The 14,260-nt window shown below is 46.0% G+C and overlaps 2 protein-coding genes across 11 annotated transcripts in view; one reads left to right on the top strand and one right to left on the bottom strand.

The window, feature by feature from the left end:
- Positions 1–10,773, top strand: MED19 (mediator complex subunit 19). The gene is made up of 5 exons (XM_022591940.2): positions 1–371; positions 4,142–4,398; positions 4,546–4,642; positions 4,891–4,985; positions 5,086–10,773. Exons 1-5 carry the CDS (start codon positions 104–106, stop codon positions 5,152–5,154), a joined length of 786 nt encoding a protein of 261 aa, XP_022447648.1. The 5' UTR covers positions 1–103; the 3' UTR covers positions 5,155–10,773.
- ZDHHC5 (zDHHC palmitoyltransferase 5) overlaps positions 6,764–14,260 on the bottom strand; it is a 24,328-nt gene continuing 16,831 nt past the window's right edge. For 9 of the 10 annotated variants that reach the window (XM_089914794.1, XM_089914792.1, XM_089914797.1 and 6 more), the window contains 9 exons: positions 13,461–13,618; positions 12,528–12,700; positions 12,270–12,372; positions 11,588–11,679; positions 11,030–11,162; positions 10,438–10,561; positions 9,890–10,002; positions 8,546–9,405; positions 6,764–8,114 (listed from right to left, as the gene is read on the bottom strand). In XM_089914794.1, the coding sequence (XP_089770920.1) occupies positions 7,949–8,114; positions 8,546–9,405; positions 9,890–10,002; positions 10,438–10,561; positions 11,030–11,162; positions 11,588–11,679; positions 12,270–12,372; positions 12,528–12,700; positions 13,461–13,618 (1,922 nt within the window). In that variant the 3' untranslated portion in view covers positions 6,764–7,948. The remainder of the gene's footprint in view (positions 8,115–8,545; positions 9,406–9,889; positions 10,003–10,437; positions 10,562–11,029; positions 11,163–11,587; positions 11,680–12,269; positions 12,373–12,527; positions 12,701–13,460; positions 13,619–14,260) is intronic. The other variant, XM_089914798.1, reaches the window with a different exon arrangement.

The raw sequence follows: 14,260 nt of genomic DNA on the forward strand, positions 1-14,260 counted from the left end.
GCGCCGGAAGTGGTTACCGGAAGAGGGTAGGCACGGCCCGAGGCAATCCAATGGTAAGAGGCTCCTGGAGGAAGGGGGCGGTACCCCGGGAAAAGATTGACCAATGAAAGTCATTAACGCCAGACACCGGGACAGCGCCGGGGCAGAGGGGACGATGGAGAATTTCACGGCGCTGTTCGGGGCTCAGGCTGACCCACCGCCGCCCCCAACCGCACTCGGCTTCGGAGCTGGAAAACCTCCACCCCCACCGCCTCCTCCTCCGGGTGGAGGGCCCGGCCCCGCCCCGCCCCCAACCGCGGCCTCGGCCCCTTCCGGCGCTGACAAGTCAGCGGCAGGTTGTGGCCCCTTCTACCTAATGCGGGAACTGCCAGGTGAGTTCGAGGCCTGGCCAAAGCTAGCCAGTCAGATCATAACGAGGAGGGAATGGGCGTGCCTCTCAGCCGCCTGGCGGAGGTGAGGGGTAAAGTAGGCAACGCGTGTGGGGATTCCAGAGCTGTATATCGGAGCGGACTCTGAGACTCTGAGGATTCACAAGCAAAGGGATGATATGAATTCTTGGGATGGATTGGGAATGAGAAGAGTGGATATCCGTGACCACCTTTCACGCTCTATCGTGCCCCTGTCCCTGACAGTGGTTTATGGCTCCCTAAAAATTATCCAGAGTTTGAGTTTGCAACTTGAGAGTTCAGATTTAATACCCTTGCGAACTTAGTTTCAAATCTGCCTCAAACTTGCTGTTGGTTTGGGGCGTGTTGCCTTCCTTCCTAATCTGGGCCTCGGCGTTTCCTCATCTGTTGGAAGTGATTAGAATTTTTTCTAATAAATTCATTTATTTAATTGATTTATTTTATTTATTTTTGGCTGCGTTGGGTCTTCGTTGCTGCGCGCGGGCTTTCTCTAGTTGCGGCGAGCGAGGGCTACTCTTCGTTGCGGTGCGCGGGCTTCTCATTGCGGTGGTTTGGAGCACGGGCTCTAGGTGCGTGGGCTTCAGTAGTTGTGGCTCGCGGGCTCAGTAGTTGTGGCTCGCGGGCTTTAGAGCTCAGGCTCAGTAGTTGTGGCGCACGGGCTTAGTTGCTCCGCAGCATGTGGGATCTTCCCGGACCAGGGCTCGAACCCATGTCCCCTGCATTGGCAGGCGGATTCTTAACCACTGGACCACCAGGGAGATCCTCAAGAGTCATTCTGGATGTGTTAAGTCTCCAGGATGCCTTTTAGTTCATCCCAAGTCCTACTGCTACATCAAGAGCTGAGGGAAATAATAATGCATATTGTTACAGACTTTGAGGTTCACCGTGCAGTTATTTATATTATAGTATTTAATACTTAAATAGTCCCTTGAGATAGGCATTGTTATCTGCATTTTATAGTTGAAAAAACTGAAGCAAGGACTTCCCTGCTGGTCCAGTGGTTAAGAATCCGCCTTCCAATGCAGGGGATGCAGGTTCAATCCCTGGTCGGGGAACTAAGATCCCACATGCTGCAGGGCAACTAAGCCCACGCGCCGCAATTACTGAGGCCCCGCGCACCTCAACGAAGATCCCGCCTGCCGCAACGAAGACCCGACGCAGCCAAATAAATAAATATTTTTTAAATCTTAAAAAAAAAAACTGAAGCATAGCGAGGTTGACTTGACTTTAGTTAATTAGTGGTTGATGTCTACCAGCAGTTTCTTTAACCTTAACCTGTTCTGATTGTACTTATTTACATCAATCACTTGATAGATATTGACTATCCGTTCTGGGCAAACACTGGGTGTGTAAAAAGGGAGCATGTGATGAGAAGGGAAGAGAGATCAGTAAGCCTGGTCCTTGCTTTTAAGCAGCTAATTTTACTTAAGAATGAAAAGTATGTCGTTTAAAGATAAAGTAGTGACTGTTATTTCTTGTCAGGATCAATGTCATTATTTTCTGGTCATGCCTCACATACAACTACTAAGAACTGCATAATGGTTTTCAAAATGTGTTTCTTGTTGTTCAACATGACAGCAAGAATAAGTTGTCACTTTAGCTGGACTTTGAAGAATTCATACTGGTGAGGAAAATTACGAAGAATTTTCCTATAATTAGGTCAATTTTTCTAAAAGGAAACAATACGAGGGGTATTTTTTTCAGGAGATGATGGATACCCGTTTGGATGGATCAGAAATTTTACATAGGGGAGTAGCAGGTGGTCAGGCCCCAAAGCTAAGTTACAGTAAGATGTGTTTAACCGTGAATGACAGTCAAAAGGATTTGAGCTTTTTCCTGAGGGAATAGGAAACCATTGAGATATTTGAACTGAGTACTGCTTCTAAAGATATCTGGAGAATGTGGGTGCCATGTACTAGAATAAAGGAACCATGAGTGAGGTGGGGAAGATTTGGAGTTAAAAAAAATTAAATCTGCAGTGAATTAACTAAGACAATGTTGGAAATGGAAGGTTAGTTGTCAGGGGAGGAAACTGAAGAAGAGAGATTTATAAGTCACCTTCACAGAACTGATGGGCAAAACAGAAAGTTGGATGGACTCTTAAAGAATTTACAAAAAAGCACAGAGTGCCTTTTCACCTGAGCCTTGAGAATAATCATCTGGAAGGAGAGCTGACAGAGAGCAAAAAAATCAGGATACTCTTAATGGCAGGAAGCAGTGCTGAGTTACGAGAAGTACGGGGGCACTGAGCCTCCTTCCATTACCGTGGACCACTCTTCTGAGATATTTGGCTTGGGAAGACAAAGGAAAAGAATAACGTAAGGCCTGAAGGTGGGGAGGAAAAATACATTGTTCGTTTAATGTGTGCTGAGCAGCAGTGGTACATGAATGAACAAGGCATTTTCTCTGCCCTCAGTGGGCTCATAGCTCAGAACCTGAGTTTTATCAAGTGAATGATTATAAACAAGTCACTTTTGTCATTTGTACCCTGAGTGTTCATCATAACTATACATGAAATTGTAGGCTAGATATTTCTACCCTCGCCACTGGACCCTAGTTAAATTACTCATAAGTTTGTATTCTTTCAAAAAAGCCAGCCGTGAAATATTTATACTAATAAAGCCTTCCATTTATATAATACTTTATACTTTTCAATATTTCATTTGAACCTTAAAAAGAATTGTGTAATTAAGGTAGCTTTTACTCCATTGCATAGATAAGCGGAAACTGAGACATAGAGGGCGGCTAGGATTAGAAGTCTAGTTGCCCAGCTTCTAATCAAACTTTTCTTTCTTCTAGGCAAAGCTATCATATTTGGTATTATTAGGAGACTAAAGATGGTGGTAACAAAAGTTATGTAGCAGTAGCTAGAAAAATCTCCTGTTCTTCTCTGTAAAGGTGATTAGTGTTTCTTGCTGGTTTAAAAAAAAAAAAAAAGGAAGCAAGACACTCAAGCCACTGGGTCATATTTGACCCTACGTTTGGTTGTAGCAGAGCTGTGAGGTTGTATTATTCTGGTCATGGCCAAAAGTATGATTTCTCATTAGTACATTTATGAAACACAGAACAGTGCACAGTGCTTAACACAGAGTATAAGCATCATGTAGGTTATTACTCTGGTTAGTCCGAGTGTATCCTTCATTGGGCTAAAGCAGTTTCCACTGCTGCCCTATTTGGATTTTTGCCTATTTTTTCTCCTTCTCATTCCAACCTACCATTCTATAGTATTATATTTTTAGTGTTTATTGTATGTTATTTACTTTTGCTATTTCTTACTTTTAAAATAAAGTTATTTATTTATTTATTTTTGGCTGCGTTGGGTCTTCGTTACTGTGCGTGGGCTTTTCTCTAGTTGTGGTGAGCGGGGTTACTCTTCGTTGCGGTGCGCAGGCTTCTCATTGCAGTGGCTTGTCGCGGAGCATGGGCTCTAGGCACGTGGGCTTCAGTAGTTGTGGTGCATGGGTTTAGTTGCTCTGCAGCATGTGGGATCTTCCTGGACCAGGGATCGAACCCATGTCTCCTGCTCATTAGCAGGCGGATTCTTAACTACTGTGCCACCAGGGAAGCCCTACTTTTGCTATTTCTTACTTTAAAAATAACTTTTTAAATTATTATTATTTTTTTGGTAATTCTCACTTAAAAGATTACTTTCCCTTCTGGGGCAATGACTTAAAAAAAAATTCTCTCCTCTTGGTACTAATTTTTCTTATTATTATTCTCCCTGTATCTTCTAGGCAGCACAGAGCTGACAGGCAGCACTAATCTGATCACACACTACAACTTGGAACATGCCTATAATAAATTCTGTGGGAAGAAAGTGAAGGAGAAGCTAAGTAACTTCCTGCCTGACCTGCCAGGGATGATTGATCTGCCTGGTTCCCATGACAACAGCAGCCTCCGCTCCCTCATTGAGAAGCCCCCTATTCTTGGTGGCTCTTTTAATCCTATCACAGGGACCATGCTGGCTGGCTTCCGCCTCCACACAGGCCCGGTGAGTCCCCTCATGGGGAGGCCTGAGAGGCACGGAGGTGGTTTTTCTGTCTACCTCTGTTCCTTCATAACTTACTGAGCAGAACAGATGACGGGAGCGGGGGATTCCCTCCCTCTACTCACCTGGACCTTCCTTTGGTTCCTTCAGTTGCCAGAGCAGTGTCGTCTGATGCATATTCAGCCTCCCAAGAAGAAGAATAAGCAGAAGCACAAACAGAGCCGTACCCAGGATCCGGTCCCCCCAGGTAAGAAGTGGTTCTCTTCAAAGCCAGAAAACCGAACATTCTGAATCTGTTTTGACCTTCTTCAGTTAAAAACCCAGTCAAATTCCTTATGAGCCCTGGACTCCCAGATTCTCCTTAAAGAAGAAATTGACATAATGTGGGTCTCCTGGGCAAGTAGGACCTTGGGGCAGGAGCTTAAGCAGTGCCTCCAAAACGGCGGTGGAGAATTTTGAGCTCGACAGGTGATAGGCTCCTCATCTCTCCTACAGAAACACCATCTGATTCAGATCACAAGAAGAAGAAAAAGAAAAAAGAAGAGGATCCTGAACGGAAACGGAAGAAGAAAGAGAAGAAGAAAAAGAAGGTATGGGAGCGGCTGGTGTCTGCAGCCCGGTGAGTTTTCCCGTCTTACTCATCCTAGGTGGAGTCTGGCTCTCTTACTCTTGCTCACTTTTCTTCCCCAGAACCGGCACAGCCCCGACCACCCAGGCGTGGGCAGCTCTCAGGCCAGCAGCAGCAGCAGCCTCCGCTAGCAGGACCAGGGGACTCTGCCAGGAGGACCTTCCTGCTGTACTGAACCCGCTGACAAAGCTGCCTTGCAGGCTCTTGGCCACCGCCTTGGGAGCATCCCCTGCCGCTGGGACAGAAGCCAGCTCCTGCTGTGCTCAGTTAAGATGAACACACTGTAAGAGAGAAGGGCTCTGCTTTTGTAAGCCTCAGCCCAGTTTGCTTTCTCATGGACATCTCTTCCTCTCCCAGGAAGCTTTCTTTTCATCTCTTTTGTGCCATTTGTCTGATTTAGGACTTTATCTGATTTTTTAGGATTTTTATTTTCTTAAAATTGCATTTATCAAACTGGCTGAAGTGTGGCTGCCTGTTAAGAGGTAAGTGCCTTTCTATGAGAGTCAGGGTTTAAGCCAAGGCATGCTAAGATCTGAGGGGATTTGGGTCTTGTATTACATTATCTCATCAGCAGGCAGGGAAACAACCAAAATGAGATTGGGGAACATGGTCCAAAGGCGAGGCAGAGCTTGCTAATACCTTTCCACAGCAGACACATAGCACTCTGCCTGTAATGTTGAGAACCAGTAACCTGGATGATCTTCAGGCTCTGTCTCAAGGAGTGGATTCACTTAGGTCTCAGCTGTGTTCTGGGTCAGTTTTGTGTTGAAACAGAGTAGCCAACGGAAAAAGCACCCACAGTCACCAACATATTTCAGCAAGGTTGCTTCTTGGTCAAGCCTATCATTTTTTGAAATAAACCTCGGGCAAGCAAAGGTAAATGCTTCTCTTTATAATAAGAACTTTTGACCTGCCTCATTCCTTAAGACAATGAAATCACTTGGCCGATGTGAAAACATTTCTAAGACGGAAAAAAAAAAAAAGGTAGCCTAAACTAGCAAAATGTAAAATAAATCCCTTCAGTCTTTGCAGCAGGCCAGATAACCAGAAACATCCATGAGAAAACAAGCTAATGTAATCTGACTTTGAGCTCAGTTTGACACAGAACAGTTAAAATCTGCTGCAGTGAGCCAAGACTGTTCACCTTGATCAGCAGGTGGAAAACCACTCATTCAGCTCGTTTTAACTAGGATTTCAGAGCAAGAGTTTAAATACTTAAGTTATGGACAAGTGAAAATAAAGGGTTCTGGCCAGTTTTCTGAGATTTAGTATCTGATGGTGCCTTTTTAAAATTAGCGCACAGCCTTCTGCTTTCGACCAACGGAAGAGACAATATGAGATGTCAGACTGCCACCCATATATCCCTCTAGCCTATCTGCCTTTAACAGGCTTTCATACTGTGATCATCCACTGGCTCACCTCTGACTACATCCAAAATGAGCTTTATTTTCCAGAGACAAAATTCTGTATTAAGGAACAACTGTGGCAAAAGTCAAGAGCTCTCTAAGCTTTGAAATGACAAGTTTTGGTGGTTCCAAAAGACCTTTTTCTGAAACATCTAAATCACTGAAATAAAAACAGGACCTCTTGTTTTAAGTGGTTATTTTCACTACAGTCCTGCTTAAAGTTGGACCAGGACCAGAGATGCTCAGGCGGTTTTCCTTGTAACTAACTTCCCATCAGAGATCGTCGTTCACCCTGCCTTAACCACACAAAATAACACAAGTCAGGGGGAGCTGGTTAGATCAGGATTTCTTTTTATTCCTTGTTGGTTTAAAATGGCTAATCAGAATAAAAAATAAAAGGGCTTCTGTTTAGAGGCTGGGGTCTCCCCTACTTAAAGGTTAGAACCCAGGTATCCCCTCTACCCAGCACCATACTGAGGTGGGCTGAGGGGTAACCCCCAAGGGACAACTGGAGGGGCCTAGGCCTGCCACTCCTTCTCTCTATCCCGTTTTTGGCATGTGATGAGAAATATTGCTTTTTGGATTCTTCTCTCCCGGCCTTGAATTTAAAAATAATGTCAACCGTGTGAGTTGGGGGAAGGCTTTGAGGGGCCAGTTGAAGAAGCCCACCATAATCCCTCTCCCCCAAGAAGGGGGGATTATCCAGTATTGTTTCTGGAGCTCAGCCAAGCTCTTGTCCTGATCTCCCCACCACCAAAGTCATGGGGCTGCGACCCCTTCCCTGGGGGAAACTAAGTGCCAGTGAGCCTAGAAAACAAACTCTCCTCTCCAGGTCCTTCCCTCCTCCAGAACCCCACCCAGACGCGCCTCGCCCTGGGTTTCTTTCCTGGTCACTTAGCACCAACAACAGGGGGTGCTATTTCCTTAGATGGTAACGGGGACAAAGAGAGGGAACCACGGGGGGAAAGGAAGACTTCAATCGATGTCTCCCCTCTTTTCCTGCTGGTCTGAGGAATAAGAAGAGTAAAATCCCCCTCCTTATACATATCCCTCCCTCATTTTCCCATCCCAGGATAGATATATAATTTCTTTGATATTTATTTTATATATATATATATATATATATATATATATATATATATAGTGTACACACACACCTGGTAACGCAGAAGAGGAAAAAAATAGAATCCGTAACAATAATAAAAAAAATTATTTCTGGTTTAAAAATGATCTGGTTCCCTCCAGGCGAGCAATTGCACAAATGTCCACTGAGTCTGGTCCAGGGGTTAAGGAAGGGGAAGGTCTTAAAAGGTGAAGGGGGTTGCTACCCCAGTCTCAGGGCCCCAACTCTCCAACTCCCCAACCCCACTGCATTTTATAAAATGTCCTCATCCTCTTGGAATCGGTTGTTTAAAAAATGTCCATGCAGGGGAGGGGAGCCCCTTGAGGAAAGGAAGGTGGCCACCTGGGGCCCTTTGGTGTAGGCGCAGAGGTGTGGGGGAGGGGAGCTGCCCAAAGCTCACACCGAAATCTCATAGGTGGTGCCACCCACCCCTGACACCTTCTTGACTCCTCCCCTTGTGGGGCTACTGAGAGGTGGCTGGCCTGGGCCAGGGGAGGCTGAGCCTATATTCTTGGGCTGCCCGTTGGTTTTGCTGTAGGCGGTCTTGAGCTGTACTTCATCTCTGGGAAGAAAAGAAGAGAGAGGTGTCAGAAGTGGGACACACAGCACCGAAAAGGGAGGTAGTTTAAAAAGTTAAGAGAAAAAAATGTGCTTTCTACATATATACTTTCTTACACAAAGATTCCCTTTTATTTTACTGCCCTGCTTACAAGCAGCCTGATTCCCTCTCTCCTCTACTTATTCCTTTCACTCTCAGGCAAATAAATTACTTTTTAGGAAGACAGGACTAAGAAAAAAGTATTAATCCTCAGTCTCTTAACAGGAATAGCCCATGAAGGCAGCTGGAGTAAGAGTGAAAATGAAGGGCTATCTTACAAGCAGGATAACCCTGGGTCCACTTGCACTAAAATGTACAGGTGAAGCCCTGATACCTTCTGCAGGGCACTACGCTACTTTTAAGTCCATTGGGGGCCAGGATGGACTAATACTTACTTGGGTGTCAGTAATGGCTGCAAGGCCACTTCCTCTGTCTCAGAGACACCAGATGGGGCTTTTTGGCTGCTGTAAGACATAGATCGGCCCACGTAGGGGGCAGTTGGGCCTGGTTCAGGGGACCCTAGTCCCCGGCCCCTTAGCCCATCTGGCTTGCCAAAACGGGGGACAGCTGGGCGTCCCAGTGGAGTCTTGCCCAAGGGTGATCTCTTCGAATCATCTGAGGAGGAACTAGTACGAGGGGCGTGGCCTGAGCCTGGTGTTGACTGGATGCCTGAGTCCCCCAAGCCTGGTTCTTCCTCACGGCCTGGGAGTGGGGGTGACTGGCGTAGCAGCTTCTCTCGTTCCTGGAGGGAGGCCACGATATGGCGCGACAGATTGTCGTACCGGACTGGTGAGGGCTCTCGGTGCGTTGGGCCGGTTGGCACCAAACGTGGGTGCCTCTCGGCTTCCCGCTGCTGGGCCAGCCGGGCTGACAGGAAGGGAGAGGTGTAGCCTAAAGGTGGGTCTGGCTCAGGCCCTGCCTGCACGGACTCAAAATCAGGGCTGTCTGAAGGAGTGAGCAGACTGTCGTAAGATAGGCTTCCATTACGTGTCTGGTTGGCCAAGCTCTTATAGGAGGTGGAGGTTGTGCCCTCTGAACGAATGGACTGCAACTGGCCCAGCTCAAAGCCTGTGCCCTGGGCTGACTTGAGGCTGGAGGAGCGTGAGCCACTGGACAGTGGATCAAAGTGAAAACTTTTGCCAAAGGTGGGAGAACGGAAGCTCTCTGGCTCCAAGCTCGGCTCTGAACGGTAGCTGGGATGACGGCTGCTCTCCGCAATTGAGGTTGGCTCCTTCAAGCTGTCCCCACGACTCAACTGAGGGAGAAAAGCAAAGCAGGTTCTTAGTGCTCCCCCTCTTGTCCCCTCTTGGGACAGTAGGCCCCAGAGCCCAAGGAGGCAGTCAAAAACAGTATTTGCTATGTGCCAGCAATATGCTTAGGATTTTCACATGCATTATCCTGTTTAACCCCTAAAGTAAATCTGTAAGTAGGAACAAATAATATCTCATTTTAAGATTGCAGGAAATGGGGCTTAGAGAGTTTAAGGAACTTCTCTGTGATGGCACAACTGGGTTTTGAACTCAGATCTGATGCTGTAATCAATGCTTTTATCTATTATGCTACTGTGACCTCTCTTGGATGAAGGACAAACTGTCAACGCTATTACTAAGCCAACAATTAGTAAAATGCCTTTGGTTTTCTTCTCTTCCCTCTGCTTCTTCCTCCCCTTCTCCCAATCTTCTTTTTCCCAGAACAGCTGGCATACATGACAACCCTACTTCTTAGAGAGTACTCAGTACCTTGGCGCTGGAAGAATGAGGCATGGCGGCTGATGTACTGCTGCTGCTGTAGCCTGGCCGGTACTTGTACATGGTAGGGGTGGGGGGGCTGTCCTTGCCCAAGAGGCTGCTCTCTGCAGGAAAAAAAAGGCCCAGGGGGCACCACTTTACAAGCTGTTCTCTTAACCTGGCTAGAGTTCCTTAAAGTACAGGGGGAGAACAAGGTAGGAAAAGATATACCAAGCAAAGGAACATAATGATTTTGCTGAAACCAAGACTACAGACTCATACCAGCCCAGAACACAGAGTGAGTGAATGTACCAAACAGATCCCAGAATGTTCTCTGGTCTGTCCGGATGCTGAGAGTACACACAGACACACAGGGATGTCCAACTCACTGCCAAGAGCTAACTGTTATGTCATCCCCTTCCTCCCGGCTGTCCAAAGAAGTGGTTCAAGTACCACTTGCTGGGTTTTCTCAGTCACAACACAAGCATTATCTCCCAGCCCTTGCCTGTGTCACCTCCACAGCTAACAAATAAGAGTGTCGCTCCCGCTCCTGCCCTTACCCTCATTAGTAGCCAGGCTGAGGTGTGTCCGCAGCCCCGTGTAACGGCTCAGGTCCGGCTTAGGGGGCGGTGGGGGCTCAGCATCTGCAGACTGGCTTTCCGTTGCCTCCGAGCTCCCTTTAGACTGGACAAATGAGGGAGGGTCAGATCTGGAGGACTGAGCGTTAGGGCGACTCAAAGTATGAGACTGGTAAGAGGGGCACTGGGGAGTCATCACATACTTCTGAACTGGAGTTGGAAGACAGGACACAAGATCAGTTTGGGGATGGTTTTGGAGAAAGAAAAGCTTTCAACAAGGGTTTCATTCTGTCGCTTTTTTGTTTATTTTCACCAACATCTACTTGTTGAGCTCCTACCATCTATAAACTGCTATGTTAATTCCTATGAAGACATGCAAATGAATGGACTAAATTTCTACTGTCAATGAACTTATAATCTAATGGGAAAAAGAAGATATGTGTTTAAGTAACTTTAACACAAATCAGAAAGTGATAAAATACTATAAGAGAGATGTAAACAAAGCAAGTTTCCATCTCTTTGCCATGGGTGAGACCCCCCAAATTACCTGGCTTTACTTCCCTAAATTCCTCACCTTAGTTCTCCTCAGCTCTCCCTGGATGCCATTGTCCATGATCTTCACAGTTATCTGCCCATCTGACACTTCTGGCCGAAGGAAGGGTGGTCTGATTACAATTGTCTTCTCTTTCTTTGGTCTCCCCAAATACCTGAGTGTCAAGAGTGAGAGGGCTTTCATTCATTCATTCATTCCAAAATATCTAATGGTTGCCTACCTTGGGTAGAGCAGTTTTACAAATACAAGAAACAGTCCTACCAGGCCAGGGAAAAGATCAGCATTGAACTGAGTTCTTTGATTCTATGAAGAACAAGAACAACAGCAAGACCAGGCCTATGGGCAGATACACCTAGCTCAAGGCACTCAAGTAAATCTCATCCTCAGTTCTCCAAAGAGAGTTACATAATATCTAAAGAGTACAACTGAACTCACAGGGTCCATTAAAGGATGGTATGCCTCTCCCTTGTAGGCACTTCTCATTCTAAGAGAACCCTCCCTAAAAGGCAGCCAGAACAAACCCAAAGAAGACAAAAGTGTTGACCAAGGGTGAACACTAGAGCAAAGGGGTAGGTGTACCTGGGTGCTGGGGAACTGCAGAGTACACGGCTGACATTGTTACAGCAGCCATTAGTGAAGGGGTTCACACCTCCCCGGAATTTACCCGTAACCTAGAGGGAGGGAAAAAGGACCAGATCAGTCAAAAAATGGGACCTTGACCTCCAAAAGCCAAAACACAAATCAATGACAAATTATTGTGCACCCACTATCTGGGAGATACAAAGATGAGTAAAATACAGTCCTACCATAAAGAAGCATAAGCTAAGAATGGGAACTCCAGAGTCAGGGTCATCAGTTCAAATTCTGGGTCCACTTCATGGCAGCTATCTGACCCTAATCAGATTTCTTATGTAAAGCGGGGGTAAACAGCTCTCTAAGTATTGCAAACTAAGATACCATAACGTAAGAATAAGCAAGTGAGGTTAGCCACTGTTATGGGCACAAAAATAGCTGTTTTCCTAAAAGCAGGACTAGAAGCTTCTTGAGGGCTGGCCCAGGTCTTTTACTGTTTCTATTACCTCAGAGCCTAAATCGACCAGTATACAGCAGACATTCTATAATGTTTGTTAACTAAGAAATGGCCCATTCTCATGCTTACATGAGGAACCTGGACACCTCATCATAAAAAGTATACACTAACGAGAGGGTCAAGAGACACATGCCCTGCTCTTCAGGGATCTCCCATCACTTCTCCCCATACCTGTTCATTGGTTGTGCGTCCCCTAGCCACCAGCACCACGTGAAATCCCGTGAGGCCAGCTACTGGGATGAAGAATAAGCCAGCCACACACATCACTGCCATTCTGAAGCCAGACAATCAAGGAGAGCAGAGCAACGTGATCTCGCCTTCCCCAGCCCGTGCTGTAGCCATCTTCCCTTTGACCCTCACTGCCACAGGACTCAACTTTCTACATTCTTCCCCCTCCCACTCCTGCAACCCACAGGCCTTGAAGGATACGTGACAGCCGTGCGGACCCCTGAGAGTTCCTCCACGTGGTAGAGGACATAAAGGAGGCCAAAGCCAAACACACCCATAATGTGGGCTGTCAGGGAGAGGAGGAAGAGAAAGAAATAACGGTAGTTCCGGCGGCCAATACAGTTGTTCACCCAGGGGCAGTGATGATCGAATTCCTAGGAGCAAAATGAGACAGACTGAGCGGCATCCTTGGACCACGGCACTAGATCATTTCTGTCAAGCAGAACAAACAGCAGAACTTAGTGTTTCTTTTAATAATCTGTCGTCATGTTCATTCACCATTTAGTTACAAAATTTAAAAACAGTTCATGCAGTTTATCTTGCTCTATCAATCTATAAGGAAGACGTTCCAGAGGTTGATCAAAGGCCAAGGCCACCTCTCAGTTTATCCTATGTGACCAAGGAACTCTGAGAGGTACAAATGTCAGAGGCTTTACAGAAACGTTAAGATTCATGAAAAAGAGGCTTGGAAGGAAACTCTGGCAGGTAACTGCTTACAGCTAAGTAAAAACACACTGAAAAAAGGGTTAAAAATAAAAGACAAGGAATGCGGAAGAAAGAAATATATTGTAAAGTTTGAATGCAACAGCATGATGAAGTGGAAGGAGTGGAGAACACTAAGCAGGTCAAATAACTGAAAAGATGAGCCAAGGGATGGAAGGCTGGAGCTATGACTAATGGTGCTGGGAAAGCCTATGCCTACCCACTTGGGCTCCCTCCTGTAACAGAATATTTATGCTCTACCTCTCATGTGTACATCGTTGCTAACACTTTCTGCCAGAGCTAGAACACAGCCCAGGCAGTCAGACAGGGCTACATTTTCATCCATGGCCAAGAATCCACTGGATTCAATTCTTATTCTGTGGGTAGGAAGAAGATAACTTAGGTTCAGCTAACCCCACCCAGAGTTCTTACCTCCACACAGTTGTCACAGACGCTGCAGTGGGAACATCGAGGAGGACGGTAGAAGCGGCAGGTGGCACACCATTTCATGCGCACCTGGATGCCCTTGATCTCCACTGTTTTGTAAAGGGGAGCTCTGAAGTCATCTTCCTTGTCTTCATCCTCTTCAGCTGTAGAGAGTAAAAGTTAATGAAAAAATGACTATGCTAGAACTGTGTATTAGGCACTAGGGATGCAGTGATATTTAAAATATGGCCTCTGCCTTCGAGGAATTCACAGTCTAATGGTGAGCGAGACGAGGAACTAGTAACTCTAATACGGTGAGGTCAGCTCTATATACAACACTATGGAAACGCAGACGAGGAAGCAGTTTACTCTACACTGGGAAACGAGGTTTAAGAATATGACTCAGGTGGCTCTGATATGGATATGCTGCTCTTCTTGGTTTACATATTATATTTCAAAAGAAAGAGACACTTTATATATCAAAGTACATCTATAATGAGTTTGTGTGACAGTTCAGCATCTACAAGTACACGACTGAACTACAACAATCCGAAAGAGGAAGTAACGAACTAACATCAACCTTTTTTCCACACACAGACACCCTTGCCCAAAAGATCTTCCCCTAGTTCCCTATATACATTTCAGGACTGTTTCTTGGTTGCAGACATTCTCTTTACCTGAACGCCCTTTCAATTTTCAGCTATCAGAAACTCACCACCCCACTTCAAAACTTAAAGGACATCATTTGCCTTCTCATCTATAGTGTGCAATTTTCATTTTTTATTATTAATCTAAAAAAAATACCC

This window comes from Delphinapterus leucas, chromosome 7 (genome assembly GCF_059928025.1).
Source record: "Delphinapterus leucas isolate spDelLeu-1000000601 "Yukka" chromosome 7, BTC_Dleu_Yukka2, whole genome shotgun sequence".
Taxonomy (NCBI): Eukaryota; Metazoa; Chordata; class Mammalia; order Artiodactyla; family Monodontidae; genus Delphinapterus; species Delphinapterus leucas.

Bases quoted from the DNA above. Each gene is read 5' to 3' on its own strand.
- MED19 (XM_022591940.2), top strand. From the start codon at position 104: ATGAAAGTCATTAACGCCAGACACCGGGACAGCGCCGGGGCAGAGGGG. The intron at 372-4,141 runs GTGAGTTCGAGG...TGTATCTTCTAG, and splicing joins CCTAATGCGGGAACTGCCAG to GCAGCACAGAGCTGACAGGC. The intron at 4,643-4,890 runs GTAAGAAGTGGT...TCTCTCCTACAG, and splicing joins CCAGGATCCGGTCCCCCCAG to AAACACCATCTGATTCAGAT.